The sequence below is a fragment of the Esox lucius genome, chromosome 6 (genome assembly GCF_011004845.1).
Source record: "Esox lucius isolate fEsoLuc1 chromosome 6, fEsoLuc1.pri, whole genome shotgun sequence".
Lineage (NCBI taxonomy): Eukaryota > Metazoa > Chordata > Actinopteri > Esociformes > Esocidae > Esox > Esox lucius.
Window position 1 is genome coordinate 9,863,999 of NC_047574.1, and position 24,331 is coordinate 9,888,329.

The 24,331-nt window shown below is 43.2% G+C and overlaps 1 protein-coding gene across 28 annotated transcripts in view; it reads right to left on the reverse strand.

Annotated features, from left to right (window-relative positions):
• Window positions 1-264: 264 nt before the first annotated feature.
• Window positions 265-24,331, reverse strand: part of dst (dystonin) — a 143,473-nt gene continuing 119,406 nt past the window's right edge. For 14 of the 28 annotated variants that reach the window (XM_029120366.2, XM_029120373.2, XM_029120372.2 and 11 more), the window contains 28 exons: window positions 22,945-23,046; window positions 22,158-22,331; window positions 21,808-21,963; window positions 21,017-21,214; window positions 19,794-19,922; window positions 19,035-19,205; window positions 16,930-17,085; window positions 15,946-16,152; window positions 15,249-15,368; window positions 14,189-14,358; window positions 13,242-13,401; window positions 12,251-12,445; window positions 11,609-11,737; window positions 10,809-10,952; window positions 10,136-10,324; window positions 9,554-9,689; window positions 9,198-9,361; window positions 8,822-8,984; window positions 8,465-8,619; window positions 8,307-8,381; window positions 8,172-8,189; window positions 6,785-6,889; window positions 5,163-5,280; window positions 4,649-4,765; window positions 2,853-3,046; window positions 2,363-2,473; window positions 1,475-1,607; window positions 265-1,359 (listed from right to left, as the gene is read on the reverse strand). In XM_029120366.2, coding sequence (XP_028976199.2) covers window positions 1,106-1,359; window positions 1,475-1,607; window positions 2,363-2,473; window positions 2,853-3,046; window positions 4,649-4,765; window positions 5,163-5,280; window positions 6,785-6,889; window positions 8,172-8,189; window positions 8,307-8,381; window positions 8,465-8,619; window positions 8,822-8,984; window positions 9,198-9,361; window positions 9,554-9,689; window positions 10,136-10,324; window positions 10,809-10,952; window positions 11,609-11,737; window positions 12,251-12,445; window positions 13,242-13,401; window positions 14,189-14,358; window positions 15,249-15,368; window positions 15,946-16,152; window positions 16,930-17,085; window positions 19,035-19,205; window positions 19,794-19,922; window positions 21,017-21,214; window positions 21,808-21,963; window positions 22,158-22,331; window positions 22,945-23,046 — 4,143 coding nt within the window. In that variant the 3' untranslated portion in view covers window positions 265-1,105. The remainder of the gene's footprint in view (window positions 1,360-1,474; window positions 1,608-2,362; window positions 2,474-2,852; window positions 3,047-4,648; window positions 4,766-5,162; window positions 5,281-6,784; window positions 6,890-8,171; window positions 8,190-8,306; window positions 8,382-8,464; window positions 8,620-8,821; window positions 8,985-9,197; window positions 9,362-9,553; window positions 9,690-10,135; window positions 10,325-10,808; window positions 10,953-11,608; window positions 11,738-12,250; window positions 12,446-13,241; window positions 13,402-14,188; window positions 14,359-15,248; window positions 15,369-15,945; window positions 16,153-16,929; window positions 17,086-19,034; window positions 19,206-19,793; window positions 19,923-21,016; window positions 21,215-21,807; window positions 21,964-22,157; window positions 22,332-22,944; window positions 23,047-24,331) is intronic. The other 14 variants (XM_029120393.2, XM_029120381.2, XM_029120392.2 and 11 more) reach the window with 10 other exon arrangements.

Consider the following 24,331-nt stretch of genomic DNA (forward strand, 5'->3'; position numbering starts at 1 on the left):
ACCAGTATCATTATACCACACTACCAAGGCTCAAGCCCGGTTATTCCCATGTCCTAACCCTAACCCACATGCCAAAACCCATATTTGTATCACCCAGTACTGACAAGCAGCCTACTGTTACTCTCAGAGACAACTCCTGCACGACACTTGGCTTTGTTACCCTGTTATCCACTTTCCTTTGGTCATTCTACAGAGACATACGTCAGACTGTAACAACAACATAAGCAGAATATTTTAAAGGAACAGACAAGTGCGTTACCCATCTCAGTATTCCATGGTAGCTTTACGCAAGCAGATTTATTACAAAAAGGGTTACAGTAATCCTTTCCACTCTAGCAAAATGAACCATACATTGACATGATGAATGCACTAAATAATGTCTATTAGGGTCCCCGGGGAGACCCGTTGTTCAAGGTAAAATGGCACACATCGCTGTAAGTCAACCAAACAAAACAGTACCGGCAGGTGCTAAGGTATGGTGGAGTACTCTGAAGCCTGAATATTGAGGCGTTTCTGCGTGAACATGCCTACAGCATGTTTCTCAGTCAGAACGTCATTACTTGCAGTGCTTATTATGTGGTAGGCTACATGTATACTTGTATTGCCTTTTAATGTGTTTTTGGTGGTACATTGCATTTTGAATAGATAATATGTCATTTAGGTGTCCCACAGGGTAGCGTGACCCACACGCATGTCAGCATACAGAAATTACAGTACATTCAGTAACTCTCTAAGAGCACAATGCTGCTTTCCATTCATTAGTCTGTCAAATTGTTAGTTTACCACACAATGTACAGTCTTTTCCCAGTTTTTTTTCCTTTTGAGTTTTTTCAACCTCTTCAGGTTTATTAAAATAATAATAATAATAATTTGACATTATTCACATAAAATAAAATACATTAAGACAAATACACAAGGCCATTGGCATTCCATTCTCACTTAATATTAAACAGTTTTTTTTTCTTTCAACAGAATATTTTACATCTTCACAACACTTTAAATAATCAACACATACGGCAGTCTTTAGTGTCAGATCGTGTGCCTCCAGTCTCCGTATGTCTCGGGGGAACTTCCAGAGCCACTCCGTTCTCTCACGGCCAACCGACTACCTCTTGGAGGTCTTGGCTAGTTTGCTCGGAGTCGACCTCCTCTGCGGGGTGGGGATTTTGGAGGGCTTGCCTCCGTGCTGGCGTGACGACGAGCGAGGCGTTGCCCGGCTGGTGTCGCCCACCGTCTCCGATGTGTCGGAGCACACCGACGCAATGTCGGAAATGTCGAAGTCTGACGCGTCGCTCCCCCTGCGGCTGCTGACCCGACTTCCTGTTTTACTTCCGGGTCGGCTGCTCGTCCGTCTCGATTCTGGGAGGCAAAGGATTTCCGGGGATGTTTATTTTCTAGGAGCGGAGCCTAACGGCAGAGTCGTTTGGTAGAACGCAAAACGGTCGCTCCTTTTTCACACGGTGGTTTTACTTACCATAGCCTATGGCCTGACCCCGCGCCTTCATCACGGCAGCGTTGATCAAGGTTCCCTGATCTTCTCCTGACTGGAAACCTTTTCCTGACAGGTACCCAGGCAGCCGGAGTTTGCTGCCCTGTATCGGGGTGCTCTGTAATGACAGGGCATTGGTTGGCAAAAAGGTTCACAAACAAACAACAACACAAATGGAAATCAAGGGACAAGACAACACTGGAGATCTTTTGAGTTGGTCACGTGGTATATAGTACAAGGACTTCTCCAACCAGGATGTTATGCGGTCAGGCAGTCTGATTTAATCCAGTGACACCCTATTGTGAGGGGTTATTGTGTGGAATGAGAAGTTACATGTACCACATGATTTTTTTAGTAACAGTGGGTTAACAGATGAATCATTGAACATGCAACGAAGGACAGCAGTTCAATACTTAGTTAGAGTTAGAGAAGGAAATAGACTGGGGTTTCTGAAAGCAACAGAGTGCGTGGCCCTTGTTCCACGACCAACACCAGGCAGTAGAGCTAGACCTTTAACTGAAAACCCTACTGAAATCACCCTCTAATGGAAAACAAATATAGATCTTATGTAGTTCCGTCAGAATAGAATCTGCTCCTTACCCCTTCCCATTGGTCCTAACACCTCAATAAGCATTTATGGGGAGAGCGCCACCACTACACTTTATATCCATCCAGACTATTTAAATTTTAAGATACTGCGCAGTTAGGGCCACAGGAAAGGGACAGGTCAATCAAAGAAATTAGTACCGTATAATTCTACTTTAATTTGTCTTTTACAATATACAGCGTATTTCAGTGGGCGCGTACAGCAGGAGTCAGTGGTTGTTAGCTTCAGAGCTCCGGAGCGTTCCGGGCCCTGTTGATTCACTATACCTCAGAGGATGAACCTTGGCTCTCAAAGGAGTCTGATGATTTAAGAGGAGTGGAGGGTTTGCTGTTTGTCAACCAGGGTTTATCATAATTGCGGGTTATGTGTTGGGGAGTCTGAGGGAATAATGGCAAATCAAACACACAAAGACAGGGATTCAGATGGAGATATCATCAACTAAAAGGAATAAAAGAAATGTAATGATACGACAAAACATATGAAGGATCAAACTATATCAGACAAAAAAAAAAACAACAACATAAACAACACAAAAATGATTGAATTGACAAATGATAAGACAGATACGTTTAGGAGCATGTAGGGACTGGGAGAACCACAAACACACACCTCCATTCAGGAGACATCTGTTAAGACTCTGCTTACTTCCTAATGTCTTTTAACACATCATCCAGTTTTGCTGTGTTGTCAGTAGAAGTCTCAATATATCAGTGTGTGGTGAAAAGCTGCAGGGAACAGATTGAGGAAGTCTCTTACCTTGGGTGTGCTGGGCAAGGCTGGGTTGTTATGCTGGGCCGGACAGCTCTGGCTGGAATTGGACCTGTTGGGGGAGGCAGCCCGAGACGACGGCCGTGACCTACGACCTCTATACCGAAAGCTGGCCATCACTTGAGTGGTGCCTTCTGGGAGAATGAACTTCTCTCTCAACTCCATGTTTGTCCTGCCTTTGGCTGCAGGGTACATATTACAATGCAAAGTAAGACATGAGGCATATGGATACAGTCTGCACGAGAGCGTCTGCTAAATGACTAACATGTAAATGGAATGACGTGTGATATGCTTATTTGTATGGTTTCTTCATGGTAAAATGAACCTTATTCATTTCAGTGGAGTGAGTTAATGGGTGATGAGCACCTGCTTTTGACAAAAGCAGACCCATTGAAATGAATACAGGTTGTTGTCTACTATTTCTGAATGGACCAATAAAGGACATGCAGTTTCACATCACTAAGCCACACTAGCAAACTCACTGATGTGTAGTAAAAAATGACATTCCTTTAATCTGCAGAGATTTATATGAACAGTGTGACTCTGCGCATACAAATCAATGAAGCCACCAGACAACCTGTCAAAACAAAACAACACCAAACAAAACAAAACCAAACTAAGATGTCTTCTGCTGACTCCTCTGACATTTGTCTCCGATTAATTTTGAGTAAAATGTGGTTCTACTCCACAAAGTTATAATGAATTTCAGTGGCTTGAAACATAAGCCATATCTAATTTAAGTTATTATTGCCCTTTTTGAATAGCACTGTGTAAACAGCACATTTCTGAGAGCCTAATGTTTAGGATAATGGCACTGCAAAAGAAAAGGTGCACAGAGCCACTGAATGTGACATGCTGAGATGAGAGTCTGGGTGGTGAGAGGAGCAAGTCTGAGAGAGGAGAGACAGAGAGAGGAGAGACAGATAGAGGAGAGACAGAGAGAGGAGAGAAAGAGAGAGGAGAGACAGAGAGAAAGAGAGAGGAGAGAGAGAGAGGAGAGACAGAGCAAGAGACCGAGAGAGGAGAGACAGAGAGAGGAGAGACATAGAGAGGAGAGAAAGAGAGAGGAGAGACAGAGAGAGGGGAGAAAGAGAGAGGGGAGACATAGAGAGGAGAGAAAGAGAGAGGAGAGAAAGAGAGGAGAGAAAGAGAGAGCAAGAGACCGAGAGAGGAGAGACAGAGAGAGGAGAGACATAGAGAGGAGAGAAAGAGAGAGGAGAGACAGAGAGAGGGGAGAAAGAGAGAGGGGAGACATAGAGAGGAGAGAAAGAGAGAGGAGAGAAAGAGAGAGGAGAGATATAGAGAGGAGAGAAAGAGAGAGGAGAGAAAGAGAGAAAGAGAGAGGAGAGAGAGAGATAGAGAGGAGAGAAAGAGAGAGGAGAGACAGAGAGAGGAGAGACAGAGAGAGGAGAGACAGAGAGAGGAGACACAGAGAGAGGAGAGAAAGAGAGGAGAGAAAGAGAGGAGAGACAGAGAGAGCAAGAGACAGAGAGGAGAGAAAGAGAGAGGAGAGACAGAGAGAGGAGAGACAGAGAGAGGAGAGACAGAGAGAGGAGAGACAGAGCTGGTGTTTGGAGGTCAGAAGATAAGGATTCAGCAGCAGGTGATACGAATCAGACAAAACCACTTCATGCATGAAGAACCACAGACTGCCGGATAAAACGGGAGTGTGAGCAGAGTGGCTTTATGAGGCCATTCACAATGAGCACTCCAACACAGCCATGTTGTACACCCACACACTAACACCCGTACACACACACACACAGTGATGCAGACACACATACCACTGGAGGGTTCGTGGAGCAAGGTGAGAAAATGTGAGATTTGTTGCCAACCTATAGGAGACTGAGTAATTGAAGAGTTTGATTCCGAGCGCAACATTTTACTCCCATGGTGATGAACTGGAAAGGAAGGAGTTGACAGCAGTACAGGGAGGAATGTTTAGCAGGAAAATAGAAATACACAGAAACAGAAAAAGTTGACGGGCAGAGAACAAAAAGCCAGAAAAACCCAGCCTTCCAGAAAGCATGACGTTTGGATCTGATATTGTGAGCAGTACAGTAGCAACACACCAAAAGACTCTACAAGCCGCACTGATCTCTTCCAGCCACGTCATTAGTCAGAGCAGGAACTGTCACACAGCATAACATAACCCCGAAACGCGCACCGAATCAACGGCAACGACATAATCCGGCGATAGATTTGTAAAACACGTTGTCTCGCTTTGAGTTTCCCCTTCTTTTTAACAAGTGACAATTCCCAAACCCTTCCCTCCCTCTGTCCTGCCCGGTGCCTTACCACGGCAGGGGTCGTTCTTCACCAGGAACTCGTCCAGGGCCATCCAGCCTCCGCCCACACGCACCATCACTGTGCTCCGCAGGATTCGTACCAGGCGAAGCTGCTGGGAATCTCCAAACTGCCCAGGGGAGTCGAGAGGGGAAGTCAGGAAGTCAGGCCAGGAGTCACAGATCAACAGCGCCAGACAGGACTTGGAGCTTCGCAACAAAAAAAGCAACCAGCAGAGGCTCCAATTTGGAGGTAGTTCCTCCTCCAATGGGTTTAAGCCTGATTGTCTGATAACGTTGCAATGTTATTTGACTCGGTATGACTTGACTGAAATGGATTTGGTTTAATTACTCAATACGACTAAGACCTTGGGTTTTCTGTCTGGTTTGCTCGTTTTGTTGCTTGGCTGAGCCCACTGATTGAGACACAAAGCAACAACAAAGTTTCATTCTCAAAGACACAAATGAAAGGTCAATCCAACTGGTTTAACCTTCTCAGAATATAGCTGTGCATTTTTCATTTTGTGACTGTCAACAATGCAGGATTGGTGTGTGATGTGTTTTTCAATTATAGTGACATGGGAAACTCTTTACTTGATACCCCCTGCCAACAACAGGTTTATCATGGTCAACATACATCTGCCATAACCACGATATAACAACTGCCATTTTGATATGATCAGTTAGTGCTTATGGCATTGCTTGTTAATATCAATGTTTTGACAATGTTAAGTGTCCATTTTGATCAAGGTTTCAAGTAAATGTAATTACTAGCATGTTAATCATTTGTTACAAAGGGTTAACATATTTGTATAAATCTCTAAAACTGGGATGTTTCCTGATTTTCTGATGTAAGAATTTTTGGAATGTTCACATGGAAATTCCTACCCCAGAATGTTTTTGGTAAAAGGCCTCAGACAGCAAAGAGGACGTTTAACCACTGGGGTGCCATACTGCAGTGGTCAGGCCTTTTTAAAGGGGCCATCTCAGGTTTTGACTTTACAATGGGATGTTTGCGTGTATCTTGCAAATCTTTCGTTAAAAAAAAAAGCCTGATATGGGGGTTGAACAAACAGCCAAGTGTCATGAGATGATTATTTGCAAAAGTCAGCCAGTTGGATGTGGCCATGGAGCCAGCCGATTAGACGACACATCAATCATGGTCTCATGCTTTGCATCAAACACTGTGACGTAAAACACAACCAACAGAACAAACAGACACAACTGACAAGATCTCCTGCAAACCAATAATGTGAAGAGTTGCACTTTCTATCACTACAGTATAAACCAGCATATTCATAGAGGATGCATTGACATTGATGCAGGAACCAGTGCAGCTAAGCTCCAATGAGACATTGAATAACAACAATGAGGGGATGGAATCTCATCATCTCTCTAGTCAATCACGTTGTCACAATCAAACATGACCACACATTGATGAGCCTCCAGTCAAGTATGCCTATTGTAACAATCTCACTTGAATCCATCAAACTTTGCACTGGGTGATTCCCAGAATGATTGAATGCTACTGGTGAATTGTTTGGATCAAGTACAGTAAAGGTGATGAATTGAACTGAAGTATGAATCTGAAGAATAGAAAGAGTCACAACAAATGGCTTATGAATGACCATTTACCAGAATACAGCTTTCCAAAACTGCAACTTGTAGGTGGGGGGTTAGATTTTGACTGTCCCTGTTTGCTACTACCTCATCGTCATGTAAGCAGTGAACCAGACCAAACTGTCAAAAGAGTTGTTTCAGTTGATTTGAGTAATAAGTTCATACAAACTGTCAAAAGAGTTGTTTCAGTGGATTTGAGTAATAAGTTCATACAAACTGTCAAAAGAGTTGCTTCAGTGGATTTGAGTAATAAGTTCATACAAACTGTCAAAAGAGTTGTTTCAGTGGATTTTAGTAATAAGTTCATACAAACTGGTGGAGAAGACACAGCAAATCGTACAAACATACACTGCCTATGATTCCCCTGTATAGCACTACTTGTTCTCTTCAGCATCTCCCGTCAGCCGCTTTACATCAGTCAACATTCGCAAAGCGTTTGCCCCATGATATTAATGAGTTATGTACATTGTATTGCAACATGCATTTTCTTGGCAAGTAGGAACTTAATAAAAATAAAAACAAGCAAGGCAGTAACCTATCAATGGAAAGGCATCTACCTAGCTTTGAAAGTAAAGCAGTTCATGTTTGTTGAACAAAAAAAAGCTGTTGCCAGCCACGGAGACATGTCAGCCATTATTGAGAGGCATCATTCCCAGGAAATAAAAGAGAAGCAGCGAACAAGCACACATTGAAAAGCATTATAAACCCAAAATGCGCATGGAGAGGTTAAAACATATATCGGGGGTAGAAAACCCACTGTGGTATTTCTTAGTTGAAAAGAGAACTAAAAGGGAATTATTTAATCAGCACTGCCTTTCAAAACATCCTAACAACTGAATGATTTACGTGACAGTTTTGTTTCTTTCATGATCCGAAGTTTGATCGTGTTTCCAACCTTTTTAATTAGGAACTCTGCAATTCTGCCACTATTTTCATGAGCCCAATCGATCAGTGCACATTATATTTACTTAGGTGCATGCACTGGCCAGCTGAAGAGGAACCGTGATCCACAGCAGGTCTCTTCCATTACACGGTCTTAACTAGCAGATTCCTATATAAAGGATCCTTTCACCAGTCATTGGTGGCAGCAGCTTAAGCCAACCAGCCAACCAATAACCACTGGCCCAACTAATAATCCCAGTGAAATTACTCACACAGATATTGATATTATCTTGGCATAATAAACACGTCTTTTCAGGAAAACCTAAATGGTCTGGAATTATTACTCCTGTACCTCCCTCTGAGTTCCATTACGGATTTTCTCTCAGAAGATTCTTGGCAATTTTAATGTTAATTAACAAAGAAAGACAGTCAACCAAAAGGAGAGGAGGTGTTGATTAGGGGTACAGAACCACACACCATAGACAATATAAAGGAGCAGGCTTGAGCCTGTCATATGTACCTGGTTTCCAAGGTAGAACTGGTAATAGAGGGAACAATGAAAAGACCCAAATTAGTTTCACTGTAAATCATACACACTCCATTGGACAATGTAACAGTGTCGGTAATGCATAGGGTGTTGGAAAAATTATCTTACCCTGTATTTGTTGGCTCCAATTTGCTCAACTTGGAATCGTTTAGGACACTTGCATTTTGCCACTTGACGCGTAACCTATACAGGAACAAACATATTATTTTACAAAAACATTGAAAACAGGTTAAAAATATGGCATGAGTAACGAGTGAACACGTTACCTCGTCTTCAATTTTGTCTGCATCTGTGAGGGGTTTGTACGCCTCTTTGTTGGGGTGAAGGGCAGCCACAAACTCGTAGTAATCAATGTAGCCATCACCATCCCGGTCAAATATGTCTGCCACCGCACTCATCTCCAACCGACTAGTAGGGAATTCTGGGACATGACATGAAATACTGGGGTGAGATCTTTAGGATTTCTGAGACAGTTAACACTGGTGCACTGAACATAATCATACTGTGCTTGCTTAGATATCTTCTTTGCACATTGTTCCGTCCAGTAGCTACAACATTCATGGCGAATGTGTAACCAGTCCAACACAGCCTGGCTGGCATGTCATCATGCAACTGACACTTACTGGAAGACAGGATGCCCTCTATGAACTCCTGTCTGGTAACCTTTCCATCCTGGTCTTTGTCAATTCGTCTGAAGAAGTCCATGACACGCGACTTCTTATGGTTCATCCATCGCATGTAGCGCTTCCGCCACACATCAAAGTCAAAGTTGGCGAATTCCTTCAGCTTGAAAGAATAATCAACCACAGAAGATTGTCATGGACACTGTAAGGTCATAGTAATTGTCTCTTCAAACATTCACATTTTAACTTGCTAGCCAATGTTAACTTGCGCCATAGTTTTGCAACAGCCTTAAAGAATGTTTTGGACCATAGCTAATTCCTGAATGCCTCTAATGTGATAATCAACATTAGTCTAACATAGGATTATATTATCTACCTCCTCCAATCTGTCCATGGCATCGTTGAGTTTCCTTCTTCTGTCCAGGGCCAGTAGCCACACCTGCTGCCACTTGCTGACCAACAGGTTGACCCTGGGATTCTTGGTCTCTATTGGAGACTGTGTTGCCGACGGATACATGCCTTGTGTGGGAGAACGCTTTCCTGTGGGTGAAAAACAACCTCTTTAGTGGTACCGCTTTCCTATTGAATAACTTCTGTTCCATTCCAAGAATAACACAGAAGTGACATCACTTGAGGATGTAATGAACTGACAGCATGGGAGCTATGTGGTATGAGGAAGTGGTGTCTAGGCTTAGTTGGTCCTCAGAGGTCAGGTGTTGCTACCGTACGTACTTCCCCCTCTTCCTTTCTCCAGGACAGGGATTTGGGACTGGATGGCCGGCTCGCTCCCGCCCACAGCCTTTCTCTTGTGTGTCTTGGTGATCTTGTCAACATCTGGTTGCTTCCTGGTCATTTCCTCCATGAATGTCTGCAAGGCCATGTGGACACAACAGGCTGTCAGTGCTGTGTTCTGTCTTAACTTTAAAGTTCAAATACTGTGTGTGTTCTACACATCCTGTAACTCTAAAAATGGGGAGCTACTTTAGCTACAATGGTCATTTCAGATACCTTTCTTATTTTATGTCTAAAAACATTTTAACGTTAAGGACCCCGAATGTTTAAAGTATCAATAAAATAATTTATATATTATTACAAATAGTGGACCACTTATGGTCCCCATGTTAAAAAACCCTTCTGGACTAGTGGTGAACAATGCAGAGTTGGTAAATGTGTTTTACAAATAGTTAATAAAAACTGAATGGAGTTGGGAACGTTTGGTCAATAAAGCACCATATCAAACTCAACGTTTTTACAACTGACAACTTATTTCTTTTACAGCATCCTTTCCATTATAAAAGGAGGCTGGGACTGTACCTGGTGCTCAGCGATGAGGGCCTTGACCTCGTCTATATCCTGAGGCAGCACCTCCTGGTCCTTTTCATTAAGGGTGGTCTCAGCCCACTGCAGCCAGCCCAGCAGTCCCTCCAGCAGTTCCTGGGTTGCCAGCAGATCACAGAGGGCCACAGCCAGGCGTTGCTGGTGTTGCCGCGACCACGCCTGGACCTAAAATGACCAAACACAAACAATCAATAAAAGCAGAAGCTTTCATTCGAGGCGAATCAATTGAAATCCCAAAATATGTAGTAACACATATTTTGTCAAAGCAGATTTTTCTGCTTTGACAAAATACATGTTATCTTCAACTGTTCTATAGTTCTATATTAGAACCTAGAAGACTTACCCTTACAGAAAATATAATAATTTCACATGTGGAAATTTCACATTTCAAAATCATTTGAAAAACAGTGTTTTGTCTATGCGTTTTTCCATGAGGTCACGTTTGTGGCTTTCCACCTGATTAGTTACAGCCAACCAAAAAAGTATTGTATCGGTATGACTGAGAAACTTGATTTAGCTCCCTGGCATGCACTGAAGTTACGTAAGTGATATTTAAGGGGTTGGCAGGCTGCTAGGCCATTATACAGGCCTACGCTCTGTCACCCTTCAGTATGATATACAGCAGACTGCCATGGATGTGTTCACTGACCTCCTCGAAACGAGCTTTAATTATGGTGTTCCAGTGCTTGATGGTGGTGATAGAATCAGGATGGCAGATGGTCAAGATAGCCTCCCCCATACTGGTGGCTTTATTCAGGCCCACTCTCTTCTCCTCCTGCTTCTTCATGAACTCCTGAAAGAGAACCATTGGTTACCATGACCAATCGCCAGTGTTTGTGGCAAAATACATGTAATAAAATAACTTAGGAGTCAACTAATTGTCTTCCTGTTCCTCAGAAGCCCCTAAAAATAGGGTCTAGTGTCAGTACCTGATCAAATCAAATCAAGATCAAGAAAGTGAAGTCAGGGGAAACTATTTTCGACTCATTGAGAGCATGCTCGAGGGAAATAAAATATTGTGAAGTAGTTGGTGTGGAATAACAAACCCAAGTCTAAAAACCATGTATGCCATTTTTTAGGTTCACTGGCAAGCTTGGTAACCATCTAGAGAATGTCAAAGTGGAGTGTGTTTTAAATGTTGGCACTACATCATGAGAATACCTCATCAGATAATAATTACGGTCTGTTGGAGAAACATCCGCACATTCTCTGCAAATAGCTGACTTAACTGCCATGTGTTTAAGCTAGGTACTAGTTGCTTACAATGAAAATAGCTCCATGCAAGGCAAGCCACACCCCTACAGTACAAAAACGCATCTGTAGTCTGCTTTTAATCTACATGGCTTGATTTTCCTTTAGCAACCTTGTTGTTCTGTCTGGAAAATAACCTGCAGGAAAACGTTGTGTTGTTTCTCAGGACGACAATAGTCAAGGTTAAAGATCACTTGCCTTGTGCTGCTCAATGAGTGCCCGGAGGGCCTCCTCGTCGTCGGGCAGGGTGCCATGGAAACGCAGGCTCTGTTCAGCCTCTGCCAGCCACTCCAGTAGGATGTGAACTGTAGAGTGGAACTCCTCAGCCTGTTAGCAGGGGACAGGGGTCAGAGAGGTCCACAAACACAATGATCTTTGTTACAGCTTTCCTCTAAGCCAGGTGTGGGGAAAATATTGGCCTTCAATGCCCATTTCAAAAGGATGAGAAAAAACACTTCAGGGCATTTACAAACGTCACTGAAAGTACTGCATGTTTAAATAAGCACTCTTTTTCTGTCCTGCAACTCGCTTTTGACCCTCTGCTAAATGGGTAAATCCTGGAGGTTATTACCCATCCCTGAGTCTAAGCCCTGAGCAAGGTCCACATGCTGGCCTCTAAGCGGTCTTTACAGACTCACTGCCCGACTCCAAAGAATCATCTAAATGCTCCTAAGAACAATACAGAATCCTTAGTAAAATAAAAAAAGCCACTGTTTGTTCTTAGGCGTTTCAGGCTTGGTATCTAGACAAGCACTTTGTGACAACTGCTGACGTAAAAATATTTGATCTACTGATTGATTCACATTGTTTCGCACAAATAAATGAGAGCATGAGCCCTACCTGACACAATGCCTGTTCCAGACGGGTCTGTTTGGAAACGGAACGGGCACACACTGTCTCCCAGCGAGAACTCAGGTCCTGCATCTGAGCTTTGACCCAGGAGGAGTCTTCACGACTGCCCTCAATCAGTTCCTTAGCTGAGCGCTTTAGGGCCGCCACACTCCCTGTCCTTTTCCCTAGCTCCTTCTGAAACACCTGGAAGAAACAGCAAAGAGAATAAAAAGTATGACATTACACACAGGGAAATGCTACACACACAGAGGAAGAGACACATCTGAACAAACACAAGGCATTTATTATGTTTCCTTAAAACCACAAAATCCATACATTCATGACTGAATATACTGCTCTTTTCAGTCCCACAAGACAAGCCATTGCTGGAATACCCCTATCATAGCCATTATAAATGACACCAGGTTAAACAGTAATTAAGACCCATTTCCTTCCAGGTTAAGAAGAGGTCCAAAACGAATTAGCTTCAGCCAAGACTGATCGTGATAAATAAGGATTAACACAGTCTGACAGGAGTGAAATCAAAAAACAGCTATCACACTATTATTATGGGGAGGGTCACCCAACTGAAGCAGAGCAGTGACGCAGATATCCTACCAGGCCAGGCAGCTTTAATTACTGTGCCTCAGCACTCTAGCATCTCTGCTAATTCAAACCAGTGTTTTGTCACATAACACAATTTCTATTTCAACAAATGGCTATAGGGGAAATTAATTACCACTCAAGGAGCCATAATTGTATTTGGTATATTTAGCCTGTGAACAACAGGAAGAAATTAGAGAATAAAATATGCTGAACAGAAGAAGAGAATAAAGGGTACACTAATAGGATATTGGAGCTTGATTAGGCTCAGATCATGGGCAAATCTGCAGTACACGTATATATTGCCATTGTTCAAGAACAAGACACAACAGAAACTGCTCCAAGAGTACTGGACTGGCCTGTAAAAAATCTAGTCTACAATTGTATGTTTTTTTACCTTGTGGCTGTCGATGAGATTTAGTACCAGGTCTATGTCTCCATGTACTGGTTGGTCTTCAGCTAGTTGAGGTTCGACTCTGTACAGCCAGTCAATCAAGGCCTGCAGGGCGTCCGTAAACTGGCCAGAGAACAGTAGCGCTTCCTCAAGCTTATTTTGCCTAAATGAAAAGATCAGATTCATTTTTATGCATAATTACATTAATCAATGCATCTCAATGCATTATATTATGTATTCAATTTCTTTGACAGACCAAACTCTTTAGGGCATCTTTTATCAAGGTAAGAGCTGAAATTAAAAACAAAATATTGGGTGCTGCAGTTTTACTGCAAAAGGTACAGTAACAAGTGTGCATATCTCCACTTGAAATCTTAGACCATGAAGAAAACAAAACGTTTAGTTGTTGATAATAATTGCTACAGTGATTACTGCACAAGTAGGCTAATAAAGATCCTGAAAAATATAAACAATTGGAAAGAAAACAAAAGTGGTACGCCAGTGTTATGACCAAAGGTGGATTCCATTTTTTGTTTCTAAAACATTCTGTCCATACCTGTAAAAGGTTGTGTGTGTTTGTTACTATAAAAGGTGAATGGATTTAAGTTTTCAGGCAGAGTTGTTGCAGCCCAGAGTTATACTATAGCAGGCTCCAATTTATCAATGAAAACACAACAGTTAACGAATCCAAAAAATGTGCTGTGCACGCAAATCCTAGAACCTCTAAGCCGCAACATCTTTGGAAAAAACCTTCAAACGGCTGATAAATGACACCCCTTGGCGCATTTTCAACGTAGCAAAGGAATCACAGTTTAACCACCGCCAATCACGAGTCTTCCAAAGGTCACGCGTTCGTGCGGACACATCACCATCCTCATGATGACATGACACCGGTAGTAGTCTATGCGGTGCCTGTCGCGCGCCAACGCACCGGCCGGGGTCCCACTCACCTCTCCACGGACTTCCCACAGACGGTGTCCCACTTGTCCCTCAGTTCACTCAGCATGCCCTCCAGCTTCTGGTTGTCGTCCTGTAGCGACGTCTTGTCTTTCAGGGCCCGTCCCGTCCGACTGGTGGTGTCGTACACCGAGTGCTTGCTGCCCAGGGCCTTCTGGAACTCCTGCGTGTACCCATGGAGGTGAGACACGGTCATTATTCAGGCTAGTTTTTCCTCTCCGGGTAAGCCCCTGGCTGGTTTTTAGCCTCCAGCCATTGAAAGGTTTATAAGGTGCGTCTGGGCAAAGAGCAACTCACAGATCTTAGTCTAGACAGCGGCACAGCCAACTATTTGCAACTGAACAGTAGCCATTTGACCATGATCTCACTTACTATCCTACTATGAACTGACAAATCTTAAAGGGCCCAACTGAGAAACCCCAGCTTAGCTATTCCTGACGCACGACACAGAGGTCCTCCACAGAGGACTGTCCCCCTAAGCTACACTCTACATTCTGTATTGGATTCTAATTTGTGAGGGTTGTTTGTTCATAGAGAACACTATATAATGGCAGTAACTAAAAAAGGGGTCAAAATTCAAGCGTCTTTTATCCATAAGGCTTAAAAGTATCCGAAATCAGGACTGTCCCTAATCCATTCTGTACATCCAAGGATTATGATGGGATTAGTAAAAGCTCCTTGCACACAACAGGGCAAGGTCAACAACTGGATAATCTAATCTCCCAACACCAAAGGCAATAATGCATACTGTATACAATAATGTTTGAATGTCAAATGGCTTTTATAGGGAAATAGTGTTGGATTTCACTTTTTTATGTTTGACTGTAAAGAAAAGTCCCTTAAAAGCTGTGGTTTTAAAGACCAGCTGGGTTAGACATGAACAGCTTTGATAAATGGATCTGGTGCTGTAGCAGATGTTTTTCCTGTGCTAAATGAGTCTCCTTTATAAATGCATGACTATCAAAATGGTCTCGCCAGCTCTTTCATTTAAACTCTCTTTTCTTCAACCCTTTTAAAGGAAAGGATTTGAGGACGTCCAGTTAGTTCAGTCACCTTGTGCTGGGCCAGCTGCGTCTTGATCTTGTCAGGATCATTGGCGATTTCCAGCTCAGAATCTAAAGCCTTCTCCGACTCATCCAACCATTCTGTCAGCTTATTCCAGGTTTCGTGGAACTGAGGGAGGAGATGTAGGAAATTAGTTGACGTAACCTGAACGCCGGCATATATGATTTTCTTAGAATTAGTGTTCAATGTTCGGATGAGTCTGATTTCAGGACCAAAAAAGTAATCTGGCTGTACTACTGAAAGGGCTCTGAGGCCTTTGGAATGAACACACACCACGGACCCCACTCGGACACCTGTACCACAGCTGGCCAACAATAATAAGCAGCATGAAGTAGTTGTGACTCATGGTGTACTCACATTTTGTCTGCAGAACATATTGACCTCACACTTCATTAGTGCCCTCGCTTCTCTCTTTCTACATCATCATTTTTTTTCAACATTAACACCAACATTTAGAAATATTGTGAAATTTTAGAAACATTTTATGAGATATACTACAGCGAACCTGTAACATTCTCTCCTCCTCTCTCTCTTGCCCTTTTTCTTTCTCTAGAGTTTTTCAACAGCTTTCTCTCCAACCTCAATGTGTCTGGACTGCTGACTCATGGCATACCAGTTAAGTCACTGGGGATTATTGCGTCATACATCCATGTCCGGGACATCAAGCGTTGCCTGTGTGTCCTACCTGTTTGGACCTCTTCCTGGCGTCGTCCAGCAGACGTCCCCTCTCCACTGACCTCTGCACCACGCTCTCCCAGCGGCCCTGCACACTGATCAGCAGGTTCTTGATCAGCACCACGTCCTGCTTCTGGCTGAAGTACTTCAGATGGGTCCCTGTCTTATCCAGCTCAATAATCTGTTCCCTGTGGGAGTTCACCTCCGTCACAAACACCTACCGACCACATACACACCCCAGAGGATAAAGGCAACTGTTAGAATAGAATTGGTTATGAAGCACAATGGAGTTCACCTTCTTTTGGATGAAGATTTTGGTACTGGTTTAGAACGTCCTGTCGTCTTCAGGTGACCTATAGACATGAATACCATTTAGCAGTACTGTAGCCCTTTTCAGATTTAGAAGTGACTGCAAAATACCACCTCCATTTTGTTTAGTCTTGTAGCATAAATGGCATATAGAAACCAATAACTCTGGTACTAAGAGTTGTTTCTGGCCTTAACAGCATTACAGCCAAAAAAACAACTTTGACTACCATCATCACCGATTTCTATATGCTAGCTATGCTACCAGCATAAACAAAAGAAAGTAAGCATTTAGCAGTATTTTTTAACTGTGCAGCAGTAACACCAAACTCTGTTGGTCTGCATTTCATCAAGCTCTATGAGCATAGTTCTGGATGAGACAGAAATTGTCCTTGTTAAACCCCAGTTAGCTTGATTGCACTGCAGGCTGTTTCTGATTTGAAACCGAAGTCCATCAACTGTTCCTACTATTGATAATATTCATACTAACTCAGGATAAGATGTAGTTAGGATTATTAGACCGTTGACTGAAATGACAAATCGTCACAAACCTACACAAATATAGGTCAAATAAACTCCAATTTAAATTCCAATTGCTTCCCACAAACGGCATTTGAGAGATTTGGAAATGTAATTGAAGTGGAATTGACTCCAACCGTTGCAGTTCTCATTCTGACATATATAGTACCTTGTGCTCATCTATCTGGAACATGACGGTTTCCAAGATGAGGGAGGCAGGTGAGGACATGGTTAGAGTCTGTTCCGCTTGAGTCAGCCAGTTGATGAAGTCCTGGAGTGAGTTGTGGAAATCTGTGGCCAGAGCCAAAGCCTCTTCCAGTTTAACCTAAAGTGACGAGGAAGAGCTGATCAACACTGGACACTGACAACCCCTGGGCACTCTTCCACTCTTGTACACACACATACACCTCCACAAGTCTATGCAAACATGCACATGCATGGACACACATAGCGATACTAAGAAGCTCTGAGAAAGTTTTAATATGCAGGTCTTCAGGCTGCTGGACACCTGACCTCTCTGTCCTTCTGCACACACTCTGGGCACGCACGCACGCACACACACACACACACACACACACACTCACACACACACGAATGTCAGCACTGATATTGTTTCCTGCTGTTATTTTTATTAACACTTTCTATATTCTATATCGTTTATATTCCTGGTTCCTGTTCGTTGTTCAGCAGGAACTACGGCTGTTCAGCAGGAAGTGAGACCTTTACACTCTTACTGTACTGTATGTATACCATTAAAACTAGAAACTAAAACTTCTAAATGTGCACCATTCATTAAACACAAACACTTCATCATAGAAACACACATGTTGTCTGGTTGCCTTAACATTACATCAGGACTGTAAGTGATCCAAACATGACCTTTGTTTAGACAGGAAGTGAACCCTTCTGGAGTACCTCAAGGTTGAAGGGAAGGACAGATGAGCCAGTAACACAACACAAGGTCCTCAAGAGTTGTAAAAATAGAATAGACATGCCTTCGATTGAATCAAAGAGATGCATTCATTGTGGTTAATCCGACAATTTGTTTTGCTGAGAGCCCAGCCAGCACAGGCAAACAGTAATTCTGTGTCATCATCACAATTAACAATGGGGTAATGACATTACAGTCATTACAACCCTAATTGCCCTAAGCTAGTATCTGACAAGCAGCCCTGTTCATTTCACCCTGTGGGCTACTTGGTGCATCACCGTGACTGAAGTATGCTACGTAGACGGGTACGCTATCTTAACGCCAACGAGCATGTTGGTTGAAATAGCATTTTCCATCCAGCCTTTCCCTTTAAGTCTCATCCAGCGTGTCAGCTGTTTGTTCGCCCCCGAAGGGGACTTTTTTAATATCCCCCATGATGACTGGTGACTAAGTCACTTACCAGTAAATGTAATCTGCTCAGTGACCACATCCTACATGTGCATGCCAACCTTCCTCATTGTTCACCATTAATTACTGACTCCTGACAGTACGGGGGTGGGGGTGGGGGTGGGTGGGGGGGGTGAGAAGGCAGTGGGTTGAGCAGTTACAACCCCACTGGGGATCCAAAAACTAAAATGATGCGACATCAAACATGTCCAGACTCTGCCACGGATGTCATCTCCAGGGTCTCCCAGGGGTGCATACAAGCACCCCCCAAAATTGAAATCGTACCGCATCTATATATAATAGCAGTGAACAGAAGTTTAAGCCCTTTCATGTGGGCCCTGTCCAACTCTTCTGACCATAGCCACTCCCATACTCCTCCCATACACCTCCCATACCACCCATTCTTCCATACCTCCATACCTCCCATACTCCCATACCTCCCATACTCCCATACCTCCCATTCTCCTCTCATACCACCCATTCTCCCATACCTCCCATACACCCATACCTCCCATACCTCCCATACCTCCCATACTCCCATTCTCCTCTCATACCACCCATTCTCCCATACTCCCATACCTCCCATATTCCCATACACCTCTCATACCACCCATTCTCCCATACTCCCATACCTCCCATACTCCTCCCATACTTCTCCCATACTTCTCCCATACTCCCATAACTCCCATACTCCTCTCATACCACCCATTCTCCCATACTCCCATACTCCCATACACCCATACCTCCCATACTCCTCCCATACTCCTCTCATACCACCCATTCTCCCATACCTCCCATACTCCTCTCATACCTCCCATACCTCCCATACCTCCCATACCTCCCATATTCCCATACTCCCATATTCCCATACCTCCCATATTCCCATACTCCCATACCTTTCTGTCAGCCACCTTGGTCTGAACCAGCTCCCACTTGTCCTGCAGGTTCCTGAGGTCCTGCTCTGTGTTGCTGTCCTGGCCTGTGGGGGTCAGAGTGAGCAGCTGCTGGCCTTTGTCTATCAACTGTTGGTACAACTCCTCTTTGGCCTCAAATGCAGAACACAACTCCTGCAGGAGACAGAATAAATTATTTTTTTAATTCTAATACGTTTCTAATATGTGTTTCCTAAAACAGTCAGTGTCCATGTCTGCTCTCTTGCTGCTCTTTCACCAGTTTGTTTCAAGAGGAAACGTAATCCAAATCCAAAGACCAAACATGGTGATAGAATGACAGTGGTGCAGAGCAAATTGAAACATTCAAATCTAAAATATGTTCTGATATGAGTCTGATAATATTATCATTCGAAGAGTCTCTGATTTCGTTCCCATAATGACTTGCTTTATGGGAATCCCAAAAAGGAGCATTAACAATGAGAGGCCTGGATAATCCTATCAGGGAAAAAGACAAACAATAACAAAACAGAAGCATGCCAGAAGCAGAAGCATGACTGCACCCAAAGAGGGTTTTAGCAATTTGTAACACATTGGGGCTTTCATCAGTCCTTTAATGACTCTTTCAGTTGGACATATTACTGTGAAAAGTATTGTTTTGTTTTCACACTTCACACTTCAGAAAACAAACTGGAGACAGGGCATGAGTTGGGCTCTTACAAGCCTGCCATCTGTACGAGTCCTTTCATATGGTTAAATACATACCAGATGGGCGTTAAGCTGCTCGCGGGCCGTGTCTGGTAAGCCTCCCACAGCCTTTGATGCTAACAGCTGACGCTCTGTGTCTTTCAGCCAATGCTGCATGTCTTCAATTTCGCCATGGAAACCTTGGGCCTACAACACAATACAGCCTGAGTCAGAACAATGGGCCTCACAGAGATACCGTGAGGAATTCGAGAGTGGGACAAGGAATGTTATAAGAAGGCATTCACTCCTCAGATACATAAATGGCCAAACATGGATAGGTTATTGAACAGAGTGAATTGATGGCGTCTGTGTATAATCATTGAACATATTCCACGTTTAATAGATTTATTCTTTCTAACTGAATCATTCTTATAATTGCCCATATGAGCCAGATAGAGAACAGGGTCAGTGCTGTCTATGCACTATGTTTAACATATGCATTTTATTGGAAATCCACTTTTATCTGTAAAATGCTATAGACTGACCTTTGGAAGTTTACTGGGTGCCACAGTAAAACATTACTGGGGGAAAAAATATATTTTGTTCTCTTTTGGCAAATGTCTCTAAAACAATGTTAAGACTCTGTGATACTCATTTGTCTTTGTCTTTTTGCTTCTGTACCTCATCCTCCCATTCCTCCTGGACATAAATACATTTTCAAATATGTCATATACACAGCCAGAGTATATATGGATGAGGAGGGAGAATGAAGATGAATAGCTGACATTGGGTTGATGGTAAGGAAAGACAGATAAGGAAAGCCTGACTCCCCTACTAGGCTGCTTAGAAATTCACAAGGACTATTTCCCTCATTAACATCAGGCTAAAGGGTCAAAGCAGTTGGTCTTTCTCAAGCTGAACTTCATACAATCAAATATAACGTCTGAACTCACACTGAACCTATTAAAATTATATATTACCTCAACACATCTGGAGTCATATATGTTATGTATTTCTAAAGATGGTAATATGCCCCTCGAAGAACAGTCTTTCATCTATTGGATGCAGGTGTCCAATATTAATGGGAATATATGGTTCTTACCTCACAAGCCCATGTAATGTACATTTGAAACCGTGAGTCTGGGACAAAACCGTTGTTCAAGCATTTCCCCAAAAGTAACATATACTGTCAGTAAACAGCTTCTTCTAAATAGAAATCAAAACATCCAGTGTCTGCCACTTTCTATATGAAACGGACAGAAACGTCCTTCATACGTGATGTGTGGGTGACAGACACACACCTGCAGCAGGGCACTGTCCAGTTGGTGCCTCCTCTGCTCAGTCTTTTCCAGGATGCTCTTCCAGCGCTGTGTAAGGCTCTCCAGTTTGCTCTGCAGACCAGAGGCTTCCTCTCCCGAGGTGGACTCCACCAGGTCCGTACCGGCCTTGTTCACCACCTCCACCGTTGTCTTATGGGCCAGCACATCATTTTGGAGGACCTGAAAAGCACACATCACAGTGCAAGGTTGGTGAAATGCCTGGCCGAGGGGGGTCAGCGAAACACTGCTGCATTTTAAACTAAAAGGAACCAGTGTCTAGGCGTCTCTGATTGTTGATTTAGTCCAACGGACATAAAAATATGCTACATGGAAGAGTTTAAAGGACTAGAAGAATCAGCCGCATGGCAAATGAAGCCACTGCAGGGTGGTCCCGGACCAGATTGGACCGGATCGGTCGGACACACAGAACTTTTTCAGTGTCTGTGGTTGACGGCTCAAAGAACACCCAGTCGTTAAGGTGTCAGGGAGATAATGAAGTGTGGAGGCCTTTGGTGGAGGACGTCTAGATAAAGGACATTTGGAACACTGGTCTGGTTGGACTTGTATGTACTTAGAGTACACGTTGTACAGTGCTGTTTGCCGGCAGAGTAGGGTTGAACTTTGCCATTTGATGTTGTTGCGGTTAACACAAACCGGTGTGAGGGTCAGGAGGTCATTGTAAGTCTTGTGGAAAGCCGCTCGGGCCGATTCCTGCTACGGCACACTGTGTATGTTAAAGTAACACTGATTGAATGAGAGGAGTTATGTCTTACGTGGTGCTTGGCAAGCTCAATCTCAATGGCCTTGGGGTCTCCTGCAGCCTTCCTCTGCTCGTTAAGCAGCTCTTCCGTGTTGCTCATCCAGGCCAGAAGTTCATCCAGAGCATGCTGGAACTGCCCCAAAGCCAACAGCGCTCCCTCCAGTTTATGCTGCACACAATCAGGACAAACACTACTTCACACAAGGGTAACACGAAAAACATCCCTCATGAGATCTGCACCTTAATCAGTCTCTCCTCAATGGGGAAAACAGCCTTTTTGAATTAGAGAATAAGTCAAAAGGCTTTCATGAAAACTGGGCTGTATAACAAAACAAGAAAGGAATAGCATTCGTCCATCTCCACCTGTCTGTTGATGATCTTCTCATCCAGGTTGTCCCAGAGCATTTTGAGCTCAGTCATGGGCTCCTGGATGGCACAGCGATCGTACTCCTCTGTCACCTTCTTTAGCAGCAGGCCAGCCTGATGGTTCAGCCGTTCCATTTCGATCTGCAGCTGATATGCCTCCCCTTTGAACTCCTAAAACCCAAACCACACAAGGTAATTGTCATGGCAACCCGTTAATATTACTACAGCGCTACTCTCAGGAGAGTCCTGAAACATCTGACCTTTCTAGAAGGTATTTTAATTACACGACAATTGATTTGACTACAACATTTTATCAAATTATTAGCCCCCCGATCAAAGCTTGGAAAAAGCAAACAGTAGCAAATGATACATTTTTACACATTTTTGTTCATCTGCTTTGCAAATATGGCAGCTCCTGAAAGACCTTCTATTTACTAATCTCACTGAGACACACAATAGCTTTGTGCTGTTGTAGATCAAAGGATGAATGCAGATTCATGGCTATTCCATTCATGTCTATCTCCTCAGAGTACTAATGACACTGCCACAGGCCAAGAAAAGCAGGAGGCGAACTTAATATTCACAGCTGCTGTTTGCACCATAATGGTGGTGGGCTCTACTGTATGTAAATGGCGATTAAATGCAACAAATGGACACAATCACTTGGGTGACAACATTGAAAGATTACCAACAATATTTGGCTTAGATAAATGTGTGAAAGGGTCTGTGGTTCCTTAGACACAAGCCGACTGCATTCTGTATAATCTGGCTAGGAACACAATACCTTGAGCTCTTCAATTTGCTGCTTGACAGTCTCCAAGTCAGTGCCCACAGGTGACATAGAATCCAGTTTGTTCTCCACAATATCCACCCAGTCAAACATACCCTGTGGATGAAGGGCGTGGTTATCACTGTCACTGGAAAAACACACTGCTAGCCTCACAGCAGCTCAGATATCCCATATATTATCACTAATATGATCGTCTTAGACCACTCAGACTGCACCCCAGTCACATGACCGCCCCATTAAAATGTCCCGAGCTCCTCCAGAAACACTGTTTTAAAAAAACTGACCTCACCATGTCTCAGACCTATTCAAATCCCCCCAAAACATTTTGATATGCAGCAGGCCATTTGGAGAGGGGGAAGTACTGGTCTCTGTTTAAATAGGCCAGGATTGGACTCTTAACTTCTAAACCAATGATTTGTTGTGGTGGGACTTTTTAGGTGGAGAGAGATTTCAGGGGGATGATCATGTGACACATGTAATACATAAAATCTCCTAAATATAAAAGTACCATTGTCCAAAAAGTTATAATAATAAAATTAGCTCAGATGAAAATAGGGACCGAACATAACTTATTTAATCAAGTAGAATGTGGACGGAATAGCTGCTGCAATTTGATAATTTCACCAGAATCCAAATAAACACTAAAAATAAAGAAGTCCATGGGGTGTGTAAATTGGTGTTTAATTTATAACCCGCACTCTTCTAAACCATCATCAAAAGAGCTGCATACCCCACTACAAAGAATCACGCCAAAAAACAAACATCTAATTGCACAGAAATGTGTGAGATCCAATAATAGCAACACAACAATGTTGCTTTTCACACTGCTGGTTACATCATTCACTTTGATGTATTGGTGTAAACTGATCAAAGCCATTACTTTGCCTCCTGATTCTGTCTGAGAGGTCTGAGCTATGATGCTCTGTGACAAAATCAGGTGACAACTACTCATTAACACAATGACCTGATTTAATCCCAAATTTGATTAATAGGGTCATTGATGAATACCCAAGGTCATTTTACAGTCACAGAAGATAAATAAAACACAAAATCCCAAAATTGACTTGAATTATGGCGTGAAAACAACTTGAGTAATGTGGGCAACTTTGTCCTTCCCCAGAGTGAATGCAGGAGGGGCAGACTGAAACATTAACAAACACAAGACCGTAAACTTCTGAGAAGTTTCCTATTACACACACACAAGGGTATTCATCTCCTCAGAGCTGCTCAGTGTCGTCAGTTTATTCAGGAACAGCAGAGCCGTGTTCACTGGGCAAGGAATTTGAGATGATGTTTCATGTGATTCGGGCTGATAGGAACACATTTTCCCATGGTGTGCCATACTGAACAGGCAATGGACATATGACAATGCAGGGCAGCT